Source organism: Clinocottus analis, unplaced genomic scaffold (genome assembly GCF_023055335.1).
Source record: "Clinocottus analis isolate CAN_PGR_092001 unplaced genomic scaffold, fCliAna1.0.p SCAF_27, whole genome shotgun sequence".
Classification (NCBI taxonomy): Eukaryota; Metazoa; Chordata; class Actinopteri; order Perciformes; family Cottidae; genus Clinocottus; species Clinocottus analis.
The window spans coordinates 3,515,132-3,541,071 of NW_027176009.1; the positions used below are offsets into that span (position 1 = coordinate 3,515,132).

Genomic DNA, 25,940 nt, shown 5'->3' on the forward strand with positions numbered 1-25,940 from the left:
CTTGTTTTGGCCCTGACATATTATTTTAATAAGACATTTATAGATTGTTGATACTGTTGTAGCTGGTGGAGTTTGAGCTAGTTGTAACTTGTTTATACACCGTTCAATAGTTTAACTATTTGCAAAGTTTACAGTGAAAATGACTATTGCGACTGCCCCGCCCTTCATAAAGAGTTACAAGTTCAAAGTTCAATATTCAATATTGGTGACCTTATCTGGTCACAACAGGGTGCATATAACACAATGTCGCTGTCATATCTGATGGAATTACAAACAGCAGAGTATGCTAAGTATGACACTACTGTGCTCTGTTGGCCAATATACAGTGTTGGAGCCCCTGTTTGTGCATTTCTAGATATTTTAACAGATATGAGCATACAGTGCAGTACAGTTGGATAATTGTATTGCGCTGATCAAATGTATGCAATCAATCAGACATATTATCACTAAATTAAGACTTAGGAGATACCACGTCCATAGCTCCGAATGGGCAATACGTTTAGCTGTATTGCAATTTTTTTATTGGACAACATTCCCATTGATTTGCTTCATTTCTCGAAACACGATTTTGCGTGACTTACAAAAAGTCACACTAGTACGAGTAGCACTTGAAGGCAGCATTTCAGATTTTATGTACAATGCACGTAGACTTCATGCATCCGCTCTTACACACAGATGTTACTTTTAGATTTGTTGGCACAGATGTGCTGTCATTATCAGTGTTCACATAAAAAAGTGCATCTCAGTCTCTGTCTGACAAGTGAAGCAAAACCGGCTTTTCAGGGAGGAGAGAGGCGTTGCCAGTTGCCAAATGATCTTTGTCAGTTTTAACTTCTGCAGACCAACATAAGCTACAGTGGCTTTTTAATGTGTAGCTCACACAATATTCTTTTGGAAAAGCCGTACTTCCAAAATATGCCCCATGATTTTGTATATGATCGGGGTATCAATTCAACGTATTAACGGACAGATGTCCATGTATGCAAGTGTATTGGACACCAAGACTTGAGACAATTATGACACAGTGATATAATTTGAGTGTGCCTGACTAATACAAGCGTGTCATAGTTTGACAGTTTTCCCATATAATCCCATAGAACTGCCTTTGGTTTGAGATTAAAAGTAACAATATACACATGGCAAACTGTATTTTTGTCAGGATATTTATTACACAAGGAAAACACAATCTACACACACATGCATTGTGGCATTGAAAAAGACTTTTTAAAAAAATAATTGAAAAGATAATAGCATTCCGTGTGCAAATTAAATTGGGAAAAACCAGCAGAATGAGAATATATTTTCTCTACAGTTAATTAGACGTGTTCCTCGCTCTGTCGTTGCTGGTTGGATCAGTAAGCCTGCATACAAACGCACAGAGCTGCTTCTCAAAGGGCAGCTAAATCCAATTATGTTAGCATCATAGCCTGTCCATAAGAAGGTTAGCACAGCCGCGACCTCTCCATCTGCTCAACTCTCATTGGCTACGTCGCTGAGCGTGTCGCAAGTTTTGATTGGCTGTGGGACGGACGTTGGGCCCGCCTCCGGTGGCCTCAGCAGTGGCACATCTCACCGCTGATTGGAGGCGCTCCGTCACTCATCCGCGATATTAAGGAAGAGTGTGCTAACTGCCAAGATGAAGCACTACGAGGTAAGTAGTGTGCGTGAAACTCTAAACCATCAATGGAGCGATTCATGGGTCCCCAGTTTCATTAATCAGACCAACTGGGAATAGTTCAGTGGTTTCTGTCAGGAGGAACTCACACGTTTGAGCTTTAAACATGAGCAGCGAGGGGCGCACACTGTCGCGACGCCGCCTGTCATGCGCGCGTTGCTCTGCCCGGGGATTTGCGGCCTCTCGTGCACGAGCATTACCGGTTCTTATGGTTAATATCGCACATGGAGGTCAAGCTTGCCGTGTCCGATGATTTAGACGCGCGCTGTGCATTTGTCGAGTTCTCGATGTAGGCTGAACACAGAGTCCTCTGTTCAGGACAATGCTCGACACCATCGCCATCTGTGGCGGGAATGACGCATGGCGCTTCTTATCTTATTATTACCCAATAATGCAGGTGAACAGTCGAGCATGCAAGAATTGTTGAACTTACTCAGAAAGAAAATACAGAAACAATGTTTTAGCTTACCCCAGAAACACCCACACTCTTAACACAGGTATGTTTCAGTCTCTCATCATCACGTGACAGGTGCCCGATGCCACTGAAAGCTTCACAAGCACCAAAAGCCACCAGACAGGATTTTAAATCGTCCTGACAGAAACTGACCCAACCAGTGGCTACTCCGGTTCTCCTTCCTCCTGTTGATCACAAACGAGGCTGTTGCAACCTGCAAGGGGTGGAAAACACTGCTCATGAGAGATTTCATTTTAATGGCAACGCTGTGGGTCATGTTGCATTCAGTGTTTGCACAGGTGTAAGAATTGTTTTTACACTGGCCAATGTGTCAGTAACTCTGACAGGCATCTTCAATAATTAGCCATCCCCATGGCTGCATTTGAATGCATCTACCTTGGAAGTAGAGATGCCATTTTAACACACACACACACACACACACACACACACATATATATATATATATATATATATATATATATATATATATATATATATATATATATATATATATATATATATTAATTTAATGTGTTTCTCAAATTAACATTTTAAAAGTTAACATTTGTGGATTCAATCACAGTGGATTTACTTATTCATAGGGCACCAAATATCAATCTAAAGCTACTTTAACAAACTAAAAGAGTGGAGTGTTAAATAGTTTTAGTTACTATGTGTCCACAGTATCCTGGGACGTAAAGCAAACTGTAAATGTTTTATATTTGTGTCATTAAATAGATTGTCATTAGTCACCAGATAGCGCCAGAGAGCCGCATCACAGCGATCTGTCTTACTTACAAACTGACTGTCCTTCAGTATCTGGTATTGTGTACACGTATGGGGCAAAGAAACATTTCCAGATTGTCTGTTCATCTGCCTAAAAAGACAATCTTTCCCTATTTCAGAAATGGTCTCTTACCTTGTGAAAGGAGGTACAGGCCAAACCAGCAAATAACTGCAGAAGTCCTCTGACATGATTTGAGCGTATTTCTCCCGGCTTTGCCCTCACCCCAGAGTGGCCTGGCAGGACAGAAAGTCACTGCCAGACAGAAGCTTTATATAGATGAGATGGGGGAGGTACAGTGGCAAAGGATATGCCTGCCAGAGGGGGGGCATACATGAGGTTATTTCCCCAAAGTCTCAACTGCAGTGTCATGTGTCCTGCTTCATTTAAACATAAATGAATAGCAGCTCAATTCATTCATTTAAAGAGCACTGATTAAAAGTAATATGCTGACTGTGTAGGCATCTGAAGCCCCAAAACCAAATCCCCGCAGAGCTCCTTCTTACTTTTATTCTCAGAGTCGTGAATCTAAAAAATCCCAAACTATCCTAAACTTCCATGTTGCCACTTGTGTCTATATGTTTTTTACTCATTCTGGAAACTGCTTTTCGACTATCATCATTAGAGAGTGGAAAGGTGTGGGTGGGCTTCACCAAGGGGAATGCCCCGACTAAGCCCTCTAAATCTGGAGTATTATCGCCCTTTGGTGCCAGGAAAAGGTGACTCCCAATGTGAGTGACTGAGAAATCTGCCAGCTTAGTTTGGTTTCAAGGTCCACACTGTAAAACGTGGGGTTTCTTTTCTATGCATGAGCCTCTGAACCGGTTCATTTAGGGGTCAAAGGTTGGTGGTACATTGGCGCTGGACAGATGGACAGTACTGCAAAGTGTCTTTAAAAAGTGAGCAGATGACATCACCACATAGGCGTGGACGGGTGGGGTCTGTAGGGAGAGGGTTCGCCATGCAGACTTAGCAGTAGACATTTATATTTAGCTGTGGAGAGGAAGACAGGGGGACACACTCTGAAAGGGGGGTTTCTGTTTTCACAATACCTCCCCTCCATCTTACCACTTAGCCAGGGGTTGAGAGGTGCGAGGGGCCATCAGGTGTCCTTTTTTAGGGAGGGGTTATGTTTCATTTGCAGCACTGAAATATAGCTCTCCGCTCTAGAAGTTTCCTTCATGAGATATGACACAGATGGTCTACTGCAGACAATGTGCCAAGGGGATGCTGGGCATTCCTATGCATGCAACTGTGCACACACATGTGGGATATGTCCACGCTCCAGGGGTCGGTTAGCAGTTATATAAAGCAACGCACCAGAAGTGAAGGAATGAGAGAGGGGCAAAGAGGGAGGGAGAACGAGAGAATGAGACAGGAGGGAGGGGTGGAGGAGAAGGGGAGAGACAGATTTATTTCCACAGCTGAGTGCAGCCCCTCTCCTCTCTATACTTTGGTGTGGATCTTGGATAGACAGCTGAGAGGTGAAGAGTGACAAGAGAACCAAGAGGAAGAGTGAGGTGGGGGAAAAAAACAAGGATAAACCAAGTGCAGGAGGAGGACTGTGGACATGGATGCCCTAGCACTAGAGGCCACCAACACCAAAAAGCCGTCAAACGAGGCGGTTGCCCCGGTGCTGGCTCAAGCCCCGGTCAAACGCAAATCTGCTAAAAAAGCTAAAAAGGCTGTTGTTTTCTTTGAGGTGGAGATACTGGATGCCAAGACCAAGGACAAGCTCTGCTTCCTGGACAAGGTGAGAACACATTTCTTTTCTTTTCATGTATTTTGATCCGTTTCCATCTTAGTTAAAGTTTAAATTGACTTTTTTTTCTCCAAACATCTGCATCACGAGTACATGCAATTGTCCTTGTGCAACAGGTGCAGTGTGACCGGTCCTATTTTGCAGTAAAAAACCTGAGTGTATTAGAGTCAGGCGTTTTCTAGAACATGTCGAGCTGCTGTATTACTTGCTGTCAGTCAGCGGGTGTGTAAGTGAGACGCACACACAAGGAGCCTGGCAACACAACGCTGCTGGGTTCTCTTATCTGCGCACACACAGACAACATCATCAACATTATAATACTAAAGTTCACCTTGCGTCAGGTATTACAACACCACCACAACCTCTGGCCTCAAAACTGCCGGCGTGTTTGAAGATGAAAAGTCGTCCATAACGTTCCTGGTACATCACTTTACAGCCCTGCTTTATATTAGGCCTCCCCCATTTTGATTTTGGGGCCCGTTACTTTTTTCATAGCCCTGTTGGATGACACTCGTCAAGCTCGCTGATCTGTTTTAGATGGTTGAACGAGGCGTAGAAGGAGTAGAATAGGTACCATGTATCATACATACATACATAGTTCTTTGATTCATTGGATTGGCGTGATTCAAGAGTTCTGAATACGTTTGAGTGTGATGAGGAGGAGCTCCCATCTCTGAAGTTCAATCATTCTTCTGCGGTGCAGTTACATTTTTCAGGTGGCTCACGGCTCAGCTCTCTGCGAGTTTGGCAAACCGTCTTTTCCGCTCTGCGGAAGCTGTGCAAGGTTTTCCGCAGAGGTATGAATTGGACATTAACCAGAAGCCAGCAGCACCACGAGGTAACAGCTCTCAATTGGGAAAAGGTTGAGATGGTCGACATCTGAAGGGATTTTCTTTCAAAAGGGAAACGAAGGCTGTTTTGTAGATTTTGACAATACATGTTGGTATTCTTTGGGTCAAGAGGCTTTTACCATCAGCAGATTTGGTATTTGTTGCGAAGAATCAACCTCATTTGGTTGCAGGTGACGGACAAAAGCAGCACACAATATATTGTCAACTGTAAAACTGTTCAGATGGCAACATTTTGACCAGCAAGGTTGGATGCCAAGACCAAGTCTAGTCAGACAAACCAATCAAAGGTTTTTGTCATTACATTTTTATTTAATGTATACACTGCTTGTATGCAACATATAGCCTATATATATTTTGTAGAAGTCCCTCATAGGATTATTTAAGAAAATCTTTCTTTGTTACGTAAATAATATTGAATTCTCTGTTTTGGAAATAACATTTGAGACTTTTCCTTTTTTGACTTTTTCCTTAATGGTTTGCAGGATTCTTAACATTACGAGTATTCTCATCTCGGTTATTTCAGTTAGAAAAAAACAGCGTGATATTGACTAATGAACTTTAGTTGTGCTGTCAGTTGGGATTCATGAGTATCCCTGTTGCATTTTGAGGGGATGTTTAAACTTATTTTTTCATCAGGTATGTTTATTTGTACTTGACCTATACTTTGTTGTTGTGTTAGATTTCTTTCATTAGTTACTGACAGGCCTGTAAGTCTGTGCTGTTGCATTAGGAGGCTTTAGTGCATTGTCGGTGTGTGCATTAGCCAAGTTTACGCGGTGTTAGTCCGTTAGCCCCGACAGACTCATCTTTTCAAAGGCTGCTCCTCAAGATCACAGCATAACGTGCCATCCTTGTTGGATTATACCCTGTTGTCGGCTTAGCAGAGTTTCCATGGTGATAGCATGCAGAATCTTAACACCTTTTCGGAGAGGAAGTTTCACATGTTTAACAGATATGGATCTGGACGGAGGCCTCTTTGACGGGCTGGTTTATTAAGTAAGCTGACTGAGCTGAACTAACGGACTGGGTTGGATATGAAGACCCTGCATCATGTCAGAGTTTATAGGACCTACTCGTGATCTCCGTACGGAATAAAGCCGTGGAAAGAGGGAGCAGCAGGGGTCACTGAGAGGGTTGTTCTCAGTGATGTCATCCTGCTGAAAATGGCCTGTGAATAGAAGCCAAGTCTATTACAGCAGCAGCAGTTGACCTCTTCAGTCTGCCTCAGATGGGTCACATGGTGTCTGAGCAACTTCTCCTCACAGAAAGTACTAAAATAATGTAGCTCTACCACACCGTTTATACTGAACAGTGCTGGCCTCGGTTAATCAGATGCATCTCTTGGCTTAAGTTTGTGACAAACTCAGAGCTCGCCACCAAACATGAAACTTAAGAAATGTACTCTGTGGATCCTCGCGGCTCAAGTTCCTATATGCAGTTCAAAGGTTTAAGCACTTGATCGTAATTTGCAATTGCATGTTTGTGACACGAGCTTGCTGAAGGTCAAAGGTCTGTATTATTTAGTTCAGCGCTATCTCGGCTTTCACACGGCGCACACGAAGAAGAATGCTTTCTTACTTTCTCGCGTTTGTCACTCTCCTCCTATGTCACACCTTTGCTTGGACGATGTGACGGCACACAAGTGTACGTTTCACAAAATCATCTCAGCTCTCACATTCCAGGCCAACAGGGAAATATAGGCTTACTGCTCAAGTGTTTGTCGAAGCCTGTCACCAACTTCATAAATGTCAGAGAGAAACTTGATGTGGATGGCTCAGATGTTATAACTTTGTGATGTGCAGATGGAATTGCAGAGTTTGTTTTTTTTCTACCAAAAAGGACTTTTCGGTTTCCATCAATTTCAGTTTAATAACTTGTGACTTAAAATGTGTATACGGCAGTAACTTACAAAATAATGAAGGCTCAGCACTCAGTATTCAAGTTCACATGTACAACATTTTAAATAAATTAATAAGAGGTCGAGATCCTCCTCTTTAAACAGTTTTTAGTCTTTACGAGCAGTGTCTGATGGAGCTATGTAGTGTGTAAACTACTTCAACTCAAACAGATGAAGCCGATTCATCAGATATTTTAAAGGCAGTGATGGCTTGAAGTCTCCTGACTCCACCTCCGACCAGAAGCTTTCACTGCTTCATCCTCCACCCGTCACAACCTCTGTTTGCGCTTCATATTTCTGTTTGGCTGTCGCTGTGTTTTATATTTGGGCTCGTTGTTTGGGACCATTGCTGGCAGCCTGGCACAAGGGTGTGTGTGTGTGTGTGTGTGTGTGTGTGTGTGCCTGTGTGTGTGCCTACGCTCCTTAAAACCCTCGTACCAGCTGTTAATAAACCTCGTCCATGGGGTATGCGAGCTAAATTTACCACTAATCACCATCATGAATGGAAAACAGGGTTTATCTGTCAGTGTGTGTGCTTGTCCGTGTGTGTGTCCCTCCGCTCATTTATTGTGGTGTCATTTATTGTAGGTTGAGCCAAATGCCACTATCGGAGAGATCAAGTCCATGTTCCACAAGAGCCGTGAGTGCCATCTCTCTGCATCTGAATTAACATCAAGCAAATCTTCAAGCTGCACATTCAAATACTCACTGAATGTCCTTATGTCCTGTCTTAAGATGTCTGTTATGCATATAACCTTTTCAGATCCTCAGTGGTACCCAGCCAGACAGTCCATTCGCCTCGACCCCAGTAAGTCAGCCAAAGTGTGACGGCCTATCAGTATACATGAAGTGAATGTAGTACTCTACCAGCAACATGTATGTAATGTACTGTACATCTCATTACGTAAACACATGTGTGTTTCAGAGGGGAAGTCTTTAAAGGATGAGGATGTTCTGCAGTATCTCCCTGTGGGAACCACGGCAACCTTCTACTTCAGAGACCTTGGAGCCCAGATCAGCTGGGTCACGGTGAGTCGAGCCGGACAGAGACGGGAGCACAACGTGCTGTCAGTCCAACGGCCCTGACGAGCCCACACGCACCAGATTACAAGTGGGATCAAGAGCAGCTATATTGAGGTTTCTCCTGCCGCTGAGTAAAAAAGTGTGTGTGTGTGTGTGTGCGTGTGTGTGTGTGTGTGTGTGTGTGTGTGTGTGTGTGTGTGTGTGTGTGTGTGTGTGTGAGAGACGGAACAAAGGCAGGAAAGATTTTTTTAATATATCTATCTATCTATCTATCTATCTATCTATATATATATATATATATATATATATATATATATATATATATATATATATATATATATATATATATATATATACACACACACACACACACATATCTCGGTTAAGCCTCCCCCGCTAAGCCTTCTCTGCTGGCCTAAACAGAATCACAAAGGTATAGCTATTTTATAATTTTAGTTGTTTAATTTTTTTAATAATTAAAAGTTATCGCTACTTTATAATGTATTCGTGATGTGTATATATATATATATGTGTGTGTGTATAAATATACTGCCTGGCCAAAAAAAAAAGTTGCCCCCCCAAAAAAAGGTCACACACACTAATATTTGGTTGGACCGCCTTGAGCTTTAATTACGGTACGCATTTGGAAAATGCCCGTGCCAACAGGGAAGATAAAATCCATTGATGGAAGAACCTGGTCGTTGCTGAACTTGGACCTGAGCAACTGCAGCAACCCCAGATCATAGCACTGCCCCCACAGGCTTGTTCAGTAGGCAGCGGTAGTTACATCCAGGTGGCGACTTTTTTTTTGGGCCAGGCAGTGTACATCACAACAACAAACCAATGTATCAGTAATATGACAATGTGGTCTGGTGGAACTGTCAAGGCTTTAATTTATTCACCCTGTCCTACTTCAATTTTTCAGGTCTTTCTGACGGAGTATATGGGTCCACTGGTCCTCTATCTGATGTTCTACTTCAGAGTTCCCTTCATCTACGCACCCAAATATGACTTTACCACCAGTAAACACTGGGTCGTACAGTGAGTGTCTCCCACACGCCTTTACACATTTTATATTAGTTAAAGCCTTCTGGAGACGGCCAGCCTTTGGAGAGTGCCCTCTTGAAGTCGAACATGTCTCGACTTTAAGGAATAGTGAGACACTGTGTGACATGTACTCATTGGCTTTCTTGCCCAGAGTGAAATGATAGAAGATCGATACCACTCTTGTGTCTGTAGCTAGAAAATGAGGCTTAAGCTTGTGGCCACATGGGAAACAACAGAGCTCCTGGTTTAGAAGTTGTCCCTGCTCAGTTCTTTATTAAGCAACTCTGGTCAATGCTCATTCTGCTGTTCTCTCTCACTGACAAACTCCTTTTGATTAAACACACCAATCAACAGACATTAGCATGGCTCTTGCTACTATACATCCAGACCAGTTTTATTAAAGGAAGGCATTCATTCGCACAAAAAGCCTTTGCTGGGGTTAACTTGTGTGATTCCTATTCGCAGCCCTTTAGAAACTTAGCAGTTGCATATTGAATGGATTGAAGCCCGATATGCGCCCTCTATGGACGCTGCTAATGGTACTAATGGTACAAAATGGGGACTGGGGAAAGGAAGGGAATACAGGTGTGTATTTAGCCTGTAACAACAAAAGATGAGGCAAGTTGCTTAGATTTTTTTAATAATTTAGAAAAATAATTAAAATTACTTGATTTAAAAAGTAGATTTTCAAAAATAAATAAAAGTTTGAAGCTACAAAGTAATGAGTAATTTTAATTTCCAATAAATGTAGCGGAGTAGAACTAAAAAGTAGCATAAAACAAACGTTTTCATTCTAAAGATGAGAGAAACTAATCGGCTGCTTGTTCCAGCTTCATGTTTACCGCACAGACACAAGAGTAGTGAAGTTCTACTCGTCTCACTCTCAGCCTAACTATTCCTCCAAACTCGTTCTATATCAATGTGGAAATTCCCCTGAAGTCATCTCTCGACAGAGCTTTTGGGCGAGATGATGAACTGTGGCGCTTTGTAGCTACGTCCCATATAAAAGCTGACCAGTGTTTTTGCTCTCTCCAGTCTCGCCTGTATGTGTCACTCTTTCCACTTCGTGAAGAGGCTGCTGGAGACGCTGTTCGTCCATCGCTTCTCTCACGGCACAATGCCGTTACGTAACATCTTCAAGGTGAGCTGCACTCCACCGCTCATGCGCTGACCTATTCTTCCTGACATTAACAGAGGTGTCATGTCGGTGTTTCATGAAGTGAAAGATGAACGATTGACTTCCGTTTGTGATTTAAAAAGAAAGTGTGTCTCAAAGTGACGATGTTCCCGTCTGATTCCCCGTTCCAGAACTGTACCTACTACTGGGGCTTTGCAGCATGGATGGCCTATTACATCAACCACCCGCTGTACACACCACCCAGTGAGTATGCATGCACCATACTCTCATTTAGTGTGTCATTGGATCTCTTTTTCATCAACCTTGTGTCACTTGTTTCTCGTTGCAGTCTACGGCGAGCAACAAATCAGACTCGCCCTCATCATATTCCTGGTAAGAATATTTCTACCTTCACACTTATGTCTGTATATAAAAGTGTACAATATGTTTATTTTATACTCTGTTAAATCAAATCACTTGTGTTTTCTTCCTTAGTTTTGTCAGATTGGCAACTTCTCCATCCACATTGCTCTTCGAAACCTCCGTCCACCAGGTACACACACACACACACACACACACACACACACACACACACACACGGAAATGCGTTACTATATAAACCACCAAGAGAGATTCCAATCTGAATGCAATCTGAATTTCAATGCGTTTCAATTTAAGAAAGCAATGTTTCAGCCCTAAAACAGTAAATAATGTGTGTGACTAAAGCTGCAGTCAGACTTAGTTTCAAGGGAAGACCCTGAAGATAATTAAGGTCATTGGTTTTCTTTGCATTTAAGGTCAGATTATAATTGTTTAGTTTGGAAACAAGGCCAAAAGGAAAACATAGAAACGAGAAGATAGTTTAAGATAAAATACATTTCCTTGACATGCCCTTTTTCTTGCTTCCTTCCTCCAGGGTCTAAGACCAGAAAGATTCCCTATCCGACCAAGAACCCCTTCACCTGGATCTTCCTGCTGGTGTCCTGTCCCAACTACACCTATGAGGTGACAGGTTTTATGATGCCTCGGCTTCAACTCAAGAATTCATGTGCTAATTATTTTTTTGCACAAATGTATAATACATATAATAAATTATTCTGATGACACTTTGGAAAGAAGGCGTTGTCATAAACATTGTAGTTCACGACGTACTAAACTACAACTTTATTTGTGTTCATTCAAAACTATTCATGAGGACACACCATAACTACTATGTGACCTTTTATAATTTTTTAAGACATACTATAATAGGATATTTAGGACATACTATAAACACTTTTATGACATTTCTTATGAAATACTATATTATGAATTTTGTGAAACTTTTTTTAGGACAAACTATAGTTTGACTTTTAATTACATTCGTCCTCACATAGTATACCTTGACTTATTTTAATGACATTTTCATGACATACCGTTGCATACGTACATATTTTTCTAAAGGATGAAATATTTTTGTTTTATAACTATATATATATATATATATATATATATATATATATATATATATATATATATATATATAAAGAAAATACAAAATTATATATGAATAGCAACGTTGCATTACACCAAATTCAATGTTATTCATTTAATTCTGAATATTGGTGACATTTTATTCATGATATAAGACACCCATTTTTATTACAACAATGCGCTTTAAACCGTGATACACAGAATGCAGAAGAAGAAAAAAGAAGCTTCAACACGAAATTTGGGAAGAATTAAAGTAAATTTCATAGATCTCTTAAAAGTGTGTTGTATCATTGCGCTGCACTTTTTGTGAGTTGAATTCCCAGCTGCTGCCCTCTTGTGGTCTGAATCTGTATAACTCTTCCTCCTCCAGCTGGGCGCCTGGTTCGGCTTCACACTGATGACCCAGTGCCTGCCGGTGGCCTTCTTCACCTTGGTGGGTTTCATCCAGATGACGGTGTGGGCGAAGGGGAAACACCGCAGCTACCTGAAGGAGTTCCGCGACTACCCTCCTCTCCGCTCACCCATCCTGCCCTTCATCCTTTAGAGGACTCGACTGCTCCATCACACATTCAGCGCTCCCCGCCTCTAGGCATCAACTACACCCCCCCCCCCCCCCCGCCCCCCCCACTCCTAAATGAGAGGGCGCTCTCTTGTTCTCCACTCTCCAAACTCGACTCAGAGTCTGGCTGGCTGAAGCTAACCATTTTCTCTTTTCCCTCCGCAACCAAATGTTCTTTCCTCTCCTGTCTGCGACTCCTGTAATATTGATAATATTGAGTGCAAATTCTTTTGCATTCTTTTTTTTTTATCTCCCACAAGCCCAGGTTAATTGACTTAAGTGTGTTTGAGCTGCTAGAGCAGTTAGTTCCCTTCAAACTACCGAATGACAAACTGTACATAAATGTTATGATTTCAAAACATTCTGCCATCGAATGCTTTTGTTTTGAGGCTGAATCCGGATCTGGTGATATTCAGTAAAAATTTCAATGGTTTAGTTTTTATACCCATTCGGCTAAATTTGAAATCATGACAGCATGTCATTTTGTTGATGTCTGAAGTAATTTATTAAAAAAAGGTAAACCAAACTTGCTTTGTTATTTATTACAGATTATCTGTGTGTTTGTATTTTCAGACTTGCGCCACCACTGTAGCCCAGAAATATTTGAGCTTAACGCAAGAACATTAGAAAATCAAGGGCTGAAATTGAAATAAGCATATTAGTTTCTACTACACATGTAAAAATGAGCAGAAAATGAATCTTTTGGTAAAACATTCAAAATGGTGAGGATCAGTTATTTTGTTGAAGTTATTTACAGGATTGCGGTTTGTTTGACGTTGAGAGCTGGAGAGCTTAAACATCTTTCATTTAAGTTTTTGCGGAGTCTCAGTTTTCAAAAAGTAAAATCTAGCTACTTGGTTTACACAATCTCAGAATATTATTGAACCCACAGTAGAAGGAGCTCTCCGACTGTGATGGTGTTCAGTCAGCCGGTTGTAGGATGAGCTGTCCTACCAAGGGCCCCAAAAAAAGGTCCTACTGAACCCAACTTTTTACTCTTGAAAATACTTACTCCTGGTGTTCCCAGTAGTCCCAGTTGTGCTTGCAGACCAGTATGTCCGGCCAGTTGTCCCTCAGGCGCTTCATGACTTTGAGGTAGTCGCTCGGCTCCAGCTCATCTGCTGGCCGGATGCCATCTCAGAATGAGGAATACTAATGATTATGGTCATCAAGGAACCAGCTTTATGGTTGCTTGAGTCCTAACAAGTGGACAAATACTCTGTCTGTTATGCATGTCCTGCCCAGGGTAACTGTTCAGATTTAATTAAATGTTTTTCGTGACAAACTGCCATGTGATCGGCTTTACTAAGCAAGGCAAATACCTTCCCACCATGACACACCATATATTTGAGACTTCAAACGATCCATTCTTAGATTTGAAGTGACATTATTGAAGGTCCGCTGACACCAAGTCCTTCAGGTATTTTGTTTGAGGAATCAGTTTTATTTCACACCTTACAGTCATGAATCCTGTGCAAGTCCCAACGACATCACCATGGGTTCTGAGTGTCTGAGCAGCTCCGTCATTCATTGTATATGATTAAACTTTACTGTTCAGACCATTTACTTAATTACATTAGCCGTTAGGGTTATGTTTCAAATGTTTTTGAAAATATAGCACTTTTTAATGCATTTTATGTCTTTTGAAGTCATAGTATACTATACAATGACTTATCTTGACATGTCAAACTATTTCTTTTTGGCCCCTCCCACTGTCTCAGAGACGCTCCTGGCCAACATAAGCAGTGGCTGGCGAACGAGGGAGTCGTGGCCTTGATTCCACTCACCTGAGCCTTCCAGGCTTTAAAAGCTGGTGCGTGTGCTTGTTATCTCCGTCCTACAGCTGACATCCACCCTGCAGCATCACCTCTGGGCTTTGGACTTCCAACAGCACAACTTCCACCACTGATCTGCACACGGTTGTGTGTGTTAACTGTAGTTTATTAAATCGTGTTTTAAGTATAGCCTTTGGTATTGAACATTGTGCCTTTTAGGAGTATCCTGCAAGGGTTTTTGGTCTGTTCTGAGTTTGAGCTTTGGATACTTTAGTGAAGTGTGTGTCTTGGTGGATGTTAGAAGGAAGCAGCATTTGTCCCCTTTTGTTTAGTTGGAAAACTCAAAAGCTTTTTTTGTTAGTGTCTGAAGTAATTTATCAAAGAGTCAACCAACCTGTTATTGCCTTGGTCTGTTGTCCAGTACAGATTATGTCTGTGCTGTAAAAACTTTACGGCCACGTCTCCAGCCGAGATATTGGAGCTTTGTATGAGGATGTAATGTGTGAAGTTAGTCATGACATCAAATAATTCAGCCTCAAAAGGTTGAAATGAGCTCTTCATCTGTATTTTGATCACTGATCAAAATGTTCATGCTGTCTTTAAAAGGAGACACCAGTGATCTTTACAATTTGTTTGTAACTACACATGTGAAGAATATGGGTCAGTTAGTCAGACAGGTGGCACCTGAAAGAGTTTGGCAACCATCTAAGAAAGAAAAAAAAACTTTGGCCAAATATTCCAAATGATGAAAATAACACAAATGTTTTGGTGAAGTTATCCAGAGTGTTTGTGTGGATATAATAACACTGAGGGTTGTAGAGCTTAAACAATATTGTTTATTGTGAACAGCAGCACATATATACAGAGAAGTAGTATCAGAGGATACACTGATCATGCAGCTTCAGCCTTATTCTCAATTCTCTTTTTCCTCAGCTGGAGTCTCCTCTCTCTCTCGTACTCCTTCATACGCATCACATAGCTGAAGGCAGAAAAAGACAAGTGGATATATATATTATCACAGGATTAAAGTTAACTTGTCAAATCTAAAATTGAGGCTCTTGAATATATGCATGTGACATTACAAATTAACAATGATTACATTGTGAGATTAGATACAGTAAGGTTTCCTTATTTTCAAAAAGAACATCTCAGTTTATGCACTTAAAATATCCTAACCCTGCATAGATGGGTCCTTTTGAAATGCCCACCACCACTCCATCTGCCAACTAAGGTTGTGTGATACAATTGAAACAGTGAACTACTGACACAACTGAGCGTAAACCAGCCAGTGTAACTAGCATGAGCTTTTCTTTTGGTCACTCGATTTAATTGTAGCTTTATTTTCCATAGTTATAGTGACAAATACACCTGAACCAATTACAGTGCACGGATTGGATCTGCTTACATGTCAGATAGTCCTGCAGGTTTTCTAATATCAGTGGTTTTAATGGTAAACCAGGTATGATTTGGCAACTGCAGGAGGCTTACAGTTTTCCTTCTGTACATAACAAATGACCTTACATACATTTAAACCAATGAAGTGGGTCTGCTGAAAGCATCACAATCTTGGACATCGATTCTACATTTTAAGTACCACCGTCCCAAATAAATGAGAAAAAATAAACCGAGCTGTGAAGATGCTTAATGCCACAGTCAGCTGTAAAGCCTGATATAAAGCATGACTCCAAATGTTACGTATTTCGGGTCATACTTCCTATAAAAGGAGTGTTGCAATAACTGCAATACCTCGCCATTGACCAGCCAACTGCCACAACCTCTATGTTTACTTTTTGGATTTATTTATGATTGAAGAGCCGTATATTTACACTATGCTGCAAACGTGATGAGGCGCTGAGCGTCTATTCGGCGCTGAGCCTTTGGTTTCTGGCCACACAAGGTTGAAAAGTGTTCAACTTTGAGCAAAGTGCTCATCGCTTTCACTCGTTACTTACCCAGACGTCTTATTACAAGGAGCGGTCGAACAAATAGCAACCAACATTTTGCAATATCAAACGTATATTAATTTCAATGAGGCATTTCAAATAAACAGTTTTTTATTTATTAAGCACATGTAGATATAAAAGAAACTAGCTTGTGTTTTTTAATTTGATTCAAGTAAATGGCGCGCTGAGGCACACCAGTGGGCCATGGTGGGAATATATAAAAGGTCTACATAAGACCTTTCCAATGTAAATACTCACTCCTGGTGTTCGCAGTAGTCCCAGTCGTGTCTCTCATGCTTGCAAGCCAGGAAGTTGGGCCAGTTGTCCCTCTTGCACTTCATGAGTTTCAGGAGGTGCTGGGCACAGTAGTCCCTCTGCTCCATAGACAACTGGGCCAAGTTCATCTGCTCCTGGCTCGCTACCATCTCTGAAAAAGCAATACAAAATGATGGTCATTTTTTCCACGTACAAGGACCTCATGCGGGACCGATACGATATCTGGCCTATACTGACTCAAATAGCCGGATTGGGAATGGTGACAATGGAGCCTATCAATTCAATATTTAAGATTTTCATTTAATCAAATGTCTGTTAAGTCACTATCGCAGAAGGAGGTAACACCGTTGAGGCAATGGCTTTACTAATTTCTATATTTGCAGTATTACTACCTCGGTGTCTGTGGTGACAATCCTGGGAAGAAATTATGTATGACAACTTTTCTTCATCGTAAACATACAAAAGTGGTTTCTGATCATACTCTGTAACAGCCGATACCAAAAGCACAGGTATCTGGACTGAAAAAGTCAATGTAAAAAGTAAATGGTTGGTTGGATGAGTCCTAGGGACTGGACAAATCCTCAAGTCTGTTATGCAAATCATGTACGTGGTAGAGGTTCTGTGTATAAATCATAATAAAATACATTCACACATGTTACAACTCTTCTATTCATAGATCAGGCGATGACAGGCTTTCATCTGCTTTACTAAGGGAGGCAAAGGCCTTTCCATGCTAGCACTGTACTTAATAAACTAGATTATACAATTAAAAAAAATGATTGAGTGGGATCCACTAACACAAACTTCTGGAGACGTTTTGCTTGATTGTACAAAATGTGCAAACCCAAACAAAATCCCAACAGGTTCTCTAAGTGTACACAGAGTTACTCCATCATTAGGTGCACATGCTTTCTGTAAACTGATCAGACTTTAAACTTGATTAAATTTGCGAAATGAAAATTTGTCTCCAGCAGATATATAATGAATGTGATTTTAGCTGAAGTTCAACTTTAACCTTGACATTATTCTGCACAATGCCTCAATATACTACAGGAAAAAACCTTACAATATGACGCTCTTGTCTGTTGAAACAACCAGGCAGTCATATTATATATACAAATAGCTAGTGTTTATTACTCATTAGTACACACACAAATGGTTGTTTCTCACTAAATATTAGAAAGAATTGTGAATATCAGGAGGCAGATTGTAAATATTTGTTAAGTCTCGAGAGGTTACAGAAAAGGTAACTGACCATTGTTGTAAACGAGTTGATGGTTTATTGTAATCTACAACGATCGTGAATATACAACAACAAATGTGGGCTCATAGTTTAAAATAACCTGCGAAAAGAAAAAACAGCAGGTCGGCCGCAGACTAACAAGCCGTTGACACTGAAGCTAGCCGGTGAGCTAGCAGGTCTATTGAAGAGACAGATGAAACACGACGCGGCTGAAAAGGAAACGGGGTTCGCTAGAGGTAATAACAAACACATTGTGGTTTGATGTTGGACGTGTATCTGGGGACAAACCTCGCTCGTTCCTCTCTGGAAAGCCAAACTGAGGGTCGAACTCGTATTTCCTCGCGGGGTCCGGCTCGGTGTCGGTCTCGGTGATGTACCGTCGGACCAGGTGAGCTCCCATGGCAGCGACGCAGTTTAGACACTGTTACGGAGAAATAAATATGTTTAGTCTGCTTCTGTGCGGGACTAGTCTGATATTTACAGAAGGAATCTGCTGCCTGCCATTCGGTCACCTCCACAAGCCCCTTGATGCCACTTCCGCCTTTCACCGGAAATAAACAGCCTGGCGGTGCTACAGTGAAACCCCTCCCGACTGTTCAAGTGACATAGGTTCCGCTGGCAGGAGATTAGTGTTGTTTCTGATAATTTGGTGTTTACTAAACCTAGTTGTTAAAGGAGCCCGTCCTCATGCTGGGCTACTGAGGTGCCTCTCCCTCCGGTTTGGTTTGGCTGACGCGCCACTGTTCTGCCTGGATCACTTAATGTCCCCTTGCTTGGTAAAAGTATCTACGGACAGGTAGTTGCACAACACGATAAAGTCCATTGATGGCCATCACTAGTATAATGCAGCTCGAGCCGGCGCAGTGTTGTTGAAGCGGTCAAAAACATGTGCCCTCTCCGGGGTCTGACACCTGCAGTCAATCCTGTTTTAATTAGTTATATAGTGGAACCGAACAGCGCCACCCAGTGTACATACATAGTAACAATGTGCTCCCATTTGGCTCCTACACTACACCTACATTTTTTTTTAAAAATCACTAAGAGAACATAATGCATTAGTTTCACACTACTAAAATATACTATTGGTGATGTTTTAGAGAACTTTATTGACATGAATGGCATGTAGCTAGTACCTCAACCCTTTAGCAGGTCAAACTAAGACTATGTAAAGTTGTGTTATTTCTGATAACATTAACAATGGTGATATTCAAGTGTCTCAGTTAAGCCATGAGAGTGTGACAGTGAGCCAGCGTGCCCCATACCTGCACAAAACCACTGCAATCAGTACAAGAGAGTACATTTGTTTATTCATCACATTTTAAACTCCCATGTACACAAAATTTACACAACTTTCATATTGCAAAAAAATGCAGTGTGAAAACCCCAAGACACATTTATTATTTCATCACTGGCTTACATGCGATTAGTTTTTCCATTAAATATTATAGCATCATCACAAAACAAAAATGTTCTAGCAGCTCTTCAACTATATGATGAGTTTTGTTGTCACTGATAGAGATCGTCATTGCCTTCCTCTCTGTCCAGATTTTGCCTTCCTGACCCAGAGCCTGACCCCTGACCTTCAGACCTGTTACCAGTAGCAGAGGGGAACCTAGGTAGGGGAAAAAAAGATTGAGTCTTGAAGAATCCAAGACTACATTTTCTGTGACATAGTTGATCTTTCATGATATGTACCTGAAGTTTCCAAAACCTCGGCTCTGCTGCAGAGTTTGAGCAAACATTTCATATTTGCGGATGTCATTGTCACTGACAGAGCGACGAGCAAATTGCATCGCCTCTTCAAAGTGGTCCTTCCTGATCTCGGGGACTGGATCAAAGTTTTCCTCCTGCAGGCAGAGAAACACATTATAAGGACCTCATGTGGAAACTGTACACAATGTTTGTGTGTGTTCCCAGTCCAAAGGCTGAGAATTTTATAAACTCGCAGCCGCCCTTTAAGGAACTTCTTTTTTTTTCTTCTTTTTTATCTTACAGAGTCTCTTTATGTACTTAGCACACACACTGCCTGGTCCTGCTTTAAGGAGTAGTGCATGTGTGTGTGTTAAAAAAAAGTCAGTCTCCTGTTTAATACATTATAGCATGGTGTTAATAATCAATAGGCAGCTCTGTAAAAGCCTGGCAGTCTGACCATGGGGACGTCTGATCTGTTCTGCCTCTGACGCTCAGCCTTGATCTCGGCCTCGATGGCCTCGCGGATCGCCAGCTTACAGGCGCGCTGGCAGATCTCTGTCAGGTCAGCTCCGGAGAAACCCTCCGTGATGCCAGACAGATAGTCCAGATTCACATCCTACAGGAAGAAGAGAAAGAAGGAGCAAGAGCAAAGAGAAAGCGAAACGTACCTCACAACAAATACTTCAATATATTTGACCACCATGACCATTGTATAAAGGGACTGACCAACGTTTCATTTTGTGTTCTCTCTCTTGCGTATATGAGAAAGATATTTTACAGAGAAATTCATCTCCATGTGTGTGTGTATCACTAACTCGTGCAATAGGGGACTTGCGCAGGTTGGCGTTCAGGATTGCCGAGCGAGATGGTTTGTCCGGGAGTGGGATGTAGATGAGCTGGTCCAAGCGGCCCGGCCGCAGGATGGCCGAGTCGATGATGTCTGGTCTGGTGTGACAAGAGGTGTAAAGGAGGTGAGATGAGAATCATTACTTCCAGTGTGCTGCCCTCTTAAACCACAGTCATTAAATACAAATTCCCGCATGTGCACCTGTTTGTGGCGCCAATAATGAACACGTTTTTTTTGTCCGACATGCCGTCCATCTCTGTGAGTATCTGATTGATGACTCTGTCAGCTGCACCACTTCCATCCCCACCTCCGCCTCCTCTGGATTTGGCAATGGAGTCTAACTCGTCAAAAAACAAGATGCAGGGGGCCGCCTGCCTGGCCTGAAGACAGAGAAGGCCAGCAAAGTTACAGGGAGAAACAAGCGTCGATCCTCCCGCAATCATCCATTGTTCGTTCCTTTCTCTGCTCTCACCTTATCAAACACGTCTCTGACATTTGCCTCCGATTCTCCAAACCACATGGTGAGCATCTCGGGTCCTTTGATGGAGATGAAGTTTGCTTGGCACTCGTTGGCAATAGCCTTCGCCAGCAGGGTTTTCCCACAGCCTGGAGGGCCGTAGAACAATACTCCACGAGATGGAGTCATGCCGAACTTCAGGAACTTGTCCGGATACTCAACAGGGTACTGAGGAGAGTAAAGATAGGTGGGGTTGTTAGTGGCGCTTGTGTAGGTGTGTGCAGAGTCTGGTAGCGTGAGTGTGCGAGGGTTTCTTCTACCTGAACAAGCTCTTGCAGTTCTCTCTTGACCTCCTCCAGTCCGCCGACATCAGCCCAGTTCACCTGAGGCACCTCTGCGACGGTTTCTCTCAGAGCTGAAGGGTTGCTCTGACTCAGAGCCCACTGAGGGGAGGACATGATGAGCGATAAGGAAAGGACCTGCATCTCTCTTCATTCATTTAGAAATGTTCACATTTAGTGTTCATTGTGTGGTTTCAAATGAGATGCACAGTTGTGTTTTAAAGGAGTATTAATACAATCATATACAGTCTGGGAGAACATACATCAGTTGATGTGTGTATTTGCGTGCATGAGTGTGCACACCTGGAAGTCATCCATGCTGACATTCAGTGAGTTGAGCAGCTCAGCATCGATGGATTCGTCCTCTAGGTCTATGAGGATCATCTTCTTGCGGATTGCTTGCAGAGCAGCTTCTGAGCACAAAGCAGCCACGTCGGCGCCTACATGGCCGTGGGTCTCTTTGGCAATCTGAGATATGTTAAATAGCTCAGAGACATTAATATTAATTCAATAAACAGCACACATGCATATCAAGTTTAGGATGGATGCCATCAGAAGGTAGTGTGCTTGCTGAAGGTTTTGTTTTGTATAGCTCCTTTTTTCAACACTGAAACCAAGTTTAAAGGTGCATAATTGTATAATTTTATTAGGAATTGGTCACACTTCCTGTCTTACCTTTTCACAAAGTACTTTTATTTATTTATTTATTTTTTAATTTTGGTTATACTATTTACTAAATAATTATATAATGCGCTGAATACAGAAATAAAGTGAATATCATGTACATTGCAACAGATTTGACCTAAAGTTAATTCACAAGAAAGAAATGCTCACAATTCAAACTCACTCCAACTTTTATCTCAGGGAAGACAGTAGTACAGTTACTATAAAAAAAACATTTAATATTTCTTCTTCTTGAGTTTTATGCGGAAAACGTTATAATATTATTACAAAAATAATATTCTCATCAAATAAAAGTATTTGGCCAAAAGGTAATCCTGTTTCAGGATAGCTCAGCACACGTCATTAATCAATTTCCATGAGAGCTGGAAATAACGATTATTTTTCTCTTCAATTAATCCGCCAATCACTTTCTCAATAAATCCATCGGCCACATCGCTATGTCTGATGTTTTTGCTGAAAGAATACTTTTTTTTTTAAGCTTCAATTATAAGAGAATGGAAAACAGTCATTTATGTTGCTTTTGACCCAGGCTGCTACACGTCCTCACCATCTCCAGGTCGATGTCATCGGCCAATTTCATGTTTTTGGTGTGAATCTGCAGAATCTCCAGTCTGCCAGTCGAATCAGGGATTCCAATGTCAATCTCCCGGTCAAACCTGCCTGGAGAGACACATCACCGTTAGCATGTGATTAGTGTGTGTGTGTGTGTGTGTGTGTGTGTGTGTGTGTGTGTGTGTGTGTGTGTGTGTGTGTGTGTGTGTGTGTGTGTGTGTCCTGACCAAAGCGTCTCAGGGCAGGGTCAATGCTATTTGGTCGGTTTGTAGCTGCCATGACAACTACATGAGCCCTTTGCTTCAAGCCATCCATCAGGGTCAGGAGCTGGGAGACTATACGTCTCTCCACTTCACCGTGGGTCTACACACACACACAAACACACACAAAGTTACAGGCAAACATGTTTTTTTTACATGTTTCCTTGTATTCTGCATTCAGAGAAAAGAAACTCTCTCTATTGGACAGTGCTTCCAGAGAGTTTCTGCACATACAGAGCTGTATATGATAAATGCATTTTTTTTAGGCCCATTCTCCAATGTTTACCTTCTCTCTCTTGGGAGCGATAGAGTCCAGCTCATCAATAAAGATGATCGCTGGAGCGCTTTTCTCCGCCTCCTCAAACGCCTTCCTTAAGTTGCTCTCTGACTCTCCCGCCAGCTTGCTCATGATCTCTGGACCTTGTCACGGAATAATGCACAGCATGTAAAGCACCGTTCATCCCACACAGATCAATAAGAGTACCAATGTGTGAAGGTTTCTCACTGTGCAAGAGCAGGATCAGCTAAAAGCCTTACCGTTGATGAGGAAGAAGAAGGCACCAGTTTCATTGGCTACCGCCCGGGCCACCAGGGTCTTCCCTGTGCCTGCAGGGCCGTACAGCAGGATGCCTCTGGGGGGCTGAAAGAGGGGAGGGGACAACACGCAAGTCATAAAATGTTAGAATCAGAGGAAGCAGAAATAAGAGTGGATGGGGTCATGGTTAGTGTGTGTGTGTGTGTGTGTGTGTGTGTGTGTGACACCTTGACTCCTATGGCTTTGAAAAGGCCAGGGTGTCTCAGAGGAAGCTCCACCATCTCTTTGATCTGGGCGAGCTGCTTCCGACAGCCTCCGATGTCGTCGTAGCCGATTTCATTAAGGCTCTCCTCCTCGTCCTGTCACAATATGCAAGATTCAGACCTGGTTGAGTTCATTTTCACTCATGAGATAACAAGCTTTAGTTTACTTCATTGGTCTGCAGATGCGATGGAGCAGACCTACTGCATGGGGCATCAGGTCTCACCTTGTGTCACAGCTACAACATTCATACAGACATATTTTCACCCGGTTTCCAATATGTAGATCTTTCACAATCGAAAAATGACACCACGTAGAAGACCAACACACAGATGGAAATTCCCATATTTTTAAGTGTGGTGTTCATGGAGGTTCTCCAATGCAATGAGCTGTGGATGACAGAGTGACTGGGAGCTGGGTAAAATAGTGACAAAATATCAAAGATGATCATGCAGTGAACTTAACAACAGTTTAGAAAATGAACAACAAACTGAATAATAATAAATACTTTTTAAAATTTGAAATAATTGTCTGTAGGTACACGCCTCGGATCGTTTCCTGTTATAACAAACAGAACTGTACATGTCTTACACCAGAATAAGGCTTTTTTTTCCCGATTAAATTAGTGTTGTAGTATAAAATTGGCTGGCACACAATCTTAATCCCTCACAGACCTCTCTTTTGATTGGCTCCCCCTCGCAGTAGATGACAGTGTCTGGGGCAACGATGCAGTGAGGGTCGGGGTCAGTCTCCACCACCTTGAACTCGACCGCCCGCATGCTTCCCCTCACCAAGAAGATGTCACCTGGCAACACAGATTTAAAGAAAGTCACCACATGAAGGGACATCTCAGGGGGTTCGAGATGATAGTGAGGCGATACCACGCTCAAGTGAACAGAGCTGTTTTACTGTGATATAAAGGAGTTGCAGTACCTTTATGTATGGGCCGGTAAGACTCCAGAAAATAAGGTTTGAGGAAAACATCAAAGAGGTTTCCTGTCAGGCCCTCGATGGTGTCATCTATAGGAAGGACGTGGATCTTTTTCCCGTACTTGATGTCGGGGCAGGCATGAATGCTGTGGAAGCGCACACATCCTGGTCATTTCATACTGTCAAACCTCACATGTAACTCCATTCCACACACTCAGGCACAAAAAGTGAAATCTACCTGATGACATCACCGAGCCGGACGCGCAGGTTGGTGCGCGTCACGCGAGTCATGCGTATTCTCTCACACCCGCAGGTGTCATCGTTCAGGACAATGCACACCGTCTGGCGACGCTTCTTCCCTCTCAACACCACCGTGTCCCCCCGGAAGAGCTGCAGCTCCTCCGTCTTATTCTGGTGCAAACACAGAATTCTCAGAAGAAATACAAACATACTAGAATATATATATGTGTGTGTGTGTGTGTGTGTGTGTGTGTGTGTGTGTGTGTGTGTGTGTGTGTGTGTGTGTGTGTGTTTTTCAGTCCCGTCCACAGACCTGTGACAGGCTGATAATGCTGCTGTCTTCATTGAGCGCTTCGTCCACAACGAGTCTGTTAGGTCTGTGTTTCTGCTTCAGGATGGCAGTGGAGAAATCTTCTCCCTTTGAGCTTCAAAAACAAGAGACACAAAATGACGCTCATGCAGACTTTGCACTAGCTCTTATTTCCTCATGTGACACTGAGCTGTATTTAGACTCTCTTTGGCTCAGCGAGTAGCAACTACATAGGCCTGTACACCAAAAAAAAACGAAAAAAATCTTGTGCACTTATCAGCAATAGTTTTGAGGTGATGTAAAACATATGCTGTAGTTTTAAAAGCTTGATCAACTGCATGTGCAATTTGCACAATATGAAGCAACATGTAAAAAGATCACACACACACACACACACACACACACACACACACACACACACACACACACACACACACACACACACACACAACACAACTGAACACTCACTCTGCTCCTCCTGAGCCTGGCATGACTGCTCTCCTTTGTCTGGTCAGATGCTCTCACACCAAGATCTGCTCCCTCACTGTTCTCCGCAGTTGTTTACTGCGATGTGTCCAGCAGCCGATCTCGTGTGGTCTGACTCCGGCGGGGATCGGTGCCAATGGTTTCAGTTTCTGCTGGATCTGACCGGCGTTGTTGTGGTTTTGGTCTTTTCCAGAAGCCCTGGTGTTCCTCATGGAGAGAGTCTCAGCCGCTTCTCTTTCCTCTGTTGCCTAGAACCACCATGTTTGTGGGAGCTGCAGTCTATCTGTTGATCAGTGAGTTATAAATATGTTGTATTTGTAACCGCATTACATGCACGCACAAACACTTTCGTACACTCACACACATATCTGTAATAAGCACTTACGTTGGAGAGTGTCCCAGGACGGATATAGCGGGATATTCCCTCCTCCCCCTGCTTCTTACCAGCAAATGCAGGCACATGGAG

At 42.3% G+C, this 25,940-nt stretch overlaps 3 protein-coding genes across 6 annotated transcripts; 1 reads left to right on the forward strand and 2 right to left on the reverse strand.

Moving 5' to 3' along the window:
- The first annotated feature begins 1,567 nt into the window (after nucleotides 1–1,567).
- On the forward strand, nucleotides 1,568–12,700 carry tecrb (trans-2,3-enoyl-CoA reductase b). 3 transcript variants are annotated; one of them, XM_068592463.1, is made up of 12 exons: nucleotides 1,568–1,651; nucleotides 4,616–4,666; nucleotides 8,012–8,063; nucleotides 8,187–8,231; nucleotides 8,349–8,452; nucleotides 9,372–9,487; nucleotides 10,529–10,634; nucleotides 10,802–10,874; nucleotides 10,960–11,003; nucleotides 11,106–11,163; nucleotides 11,527–11,615; nucleotides 12,454–12,700. In XM_068592463.1, the coding sequence occupies exons 1-12, from the start codon at nucleotides 1,637–1,639 to the stop codon at nucleotides 12,625–12,627; spliced, it is 927 nt and encodes a 308-aa protein (XP_068448564.1). In that variant the 5' UTR covers nucleotides 1,568–1,636; the 3' UTR covers nucleotides 12,628–12,700. The 3 variants fall into 3 exon arrangements, with proteins under 3 accessions (XP_068448564.1, XP_068448561.1, XP_068448562.1); XM_068592460.1 differs by having other exon boundaries at nucleotides 8,012–8,231; XM_068592461.1 differs by lacking the exon at nucleotides 1,568–1,651 and having other exon boundaries at nucleotides 4,052–4,666.
- A 2,530-nt stretch (nucleotides 12,701–15,230) lies between these two features.
- Nucleotides 15,231–18,527, reverse strand: ndufb7 (NADH:ubiquinone oxidoreductase subunit B7). 2 transcript variants are annotated; one of them, XM_068592442.1, is made up of 4 exons: nucleotides 18,392–18,527; nucleotides 18,168–18,300; nucleotides 16,619–16,787; nucleotides 15,231–15,396 (listed from the first exon to the last, which is right to left on the reverse strand). In XM_068592442.1, exons 2-4 carry the CDS (start codon nucleotides 18,277–18,279, stop codon nucleotides 15,309–15,311), a joined length of 369 nt encoding a protein of 122 aa, XP_068448543.1. In that variant the 5' UTR covers nucleotides 18,280–18,300; nucleotides 18,392–18,527; the 3' UTR covers nucleotides 15,231–15,308. The 2 variants fall into 2 exon arrangements, with proteins under 2 accessions (XP_068448543.1, XP_068448542.1); XM_068592441.1 differs by lacking the exon at nucleotides 18,392–18,527 and having other exon boundaries at nucleotides 18,168–18,385.
- Nucleotides 18,528–19,164: 637 nt separating this feature from the next.
- On the reverse strand, nucleotides 19,165–25,797 carry zgc:136908 (Transitional endoplasmic reticulum ATPase). Its single transcript, XM_068592499.1, has 18 exons — nucleotides 25,457–25,797; nucleotides 24,992–25,103; nucleotides 24,677–24,849; nucleotides 24,442–24,584; nucleotides 24,183–24,313; nucleotides 23,475–23,606; nucleotides 23,250–23,352; nucleotides 22,999–23,132; nucleotides 22,680–22,815; nucleotides 22,448–22,560; nucleotides 21,520–21,684; nucleotides 21,196–21,318; nucleotides 20,891–21,103; nucleotides 20,620–20,798; nucleotides 20,387–20,516; nucleotides 20,029–20,187; nucleotides 19,575–19,726; nucleotides 19,165–19,491 (listed from the first exon to the last, which is right to left on the reverse strand). The coding sequence occupies exons 1-18, from the start codon at nucleotides 25,477–25,479 to the stop codon at nucleotides 19,386–19,388; spliced, it is 2,427 nt and encodes an 808-aa protein (XP_068448600.1). The 5' UTR covers nucleotides 25,480–25,797; the 3' UTR covers nucleotides 19,165–19,385.
- Between the last annotated feature and the right edge of the window lie 143 nt (nucleotides 25,798–25,940).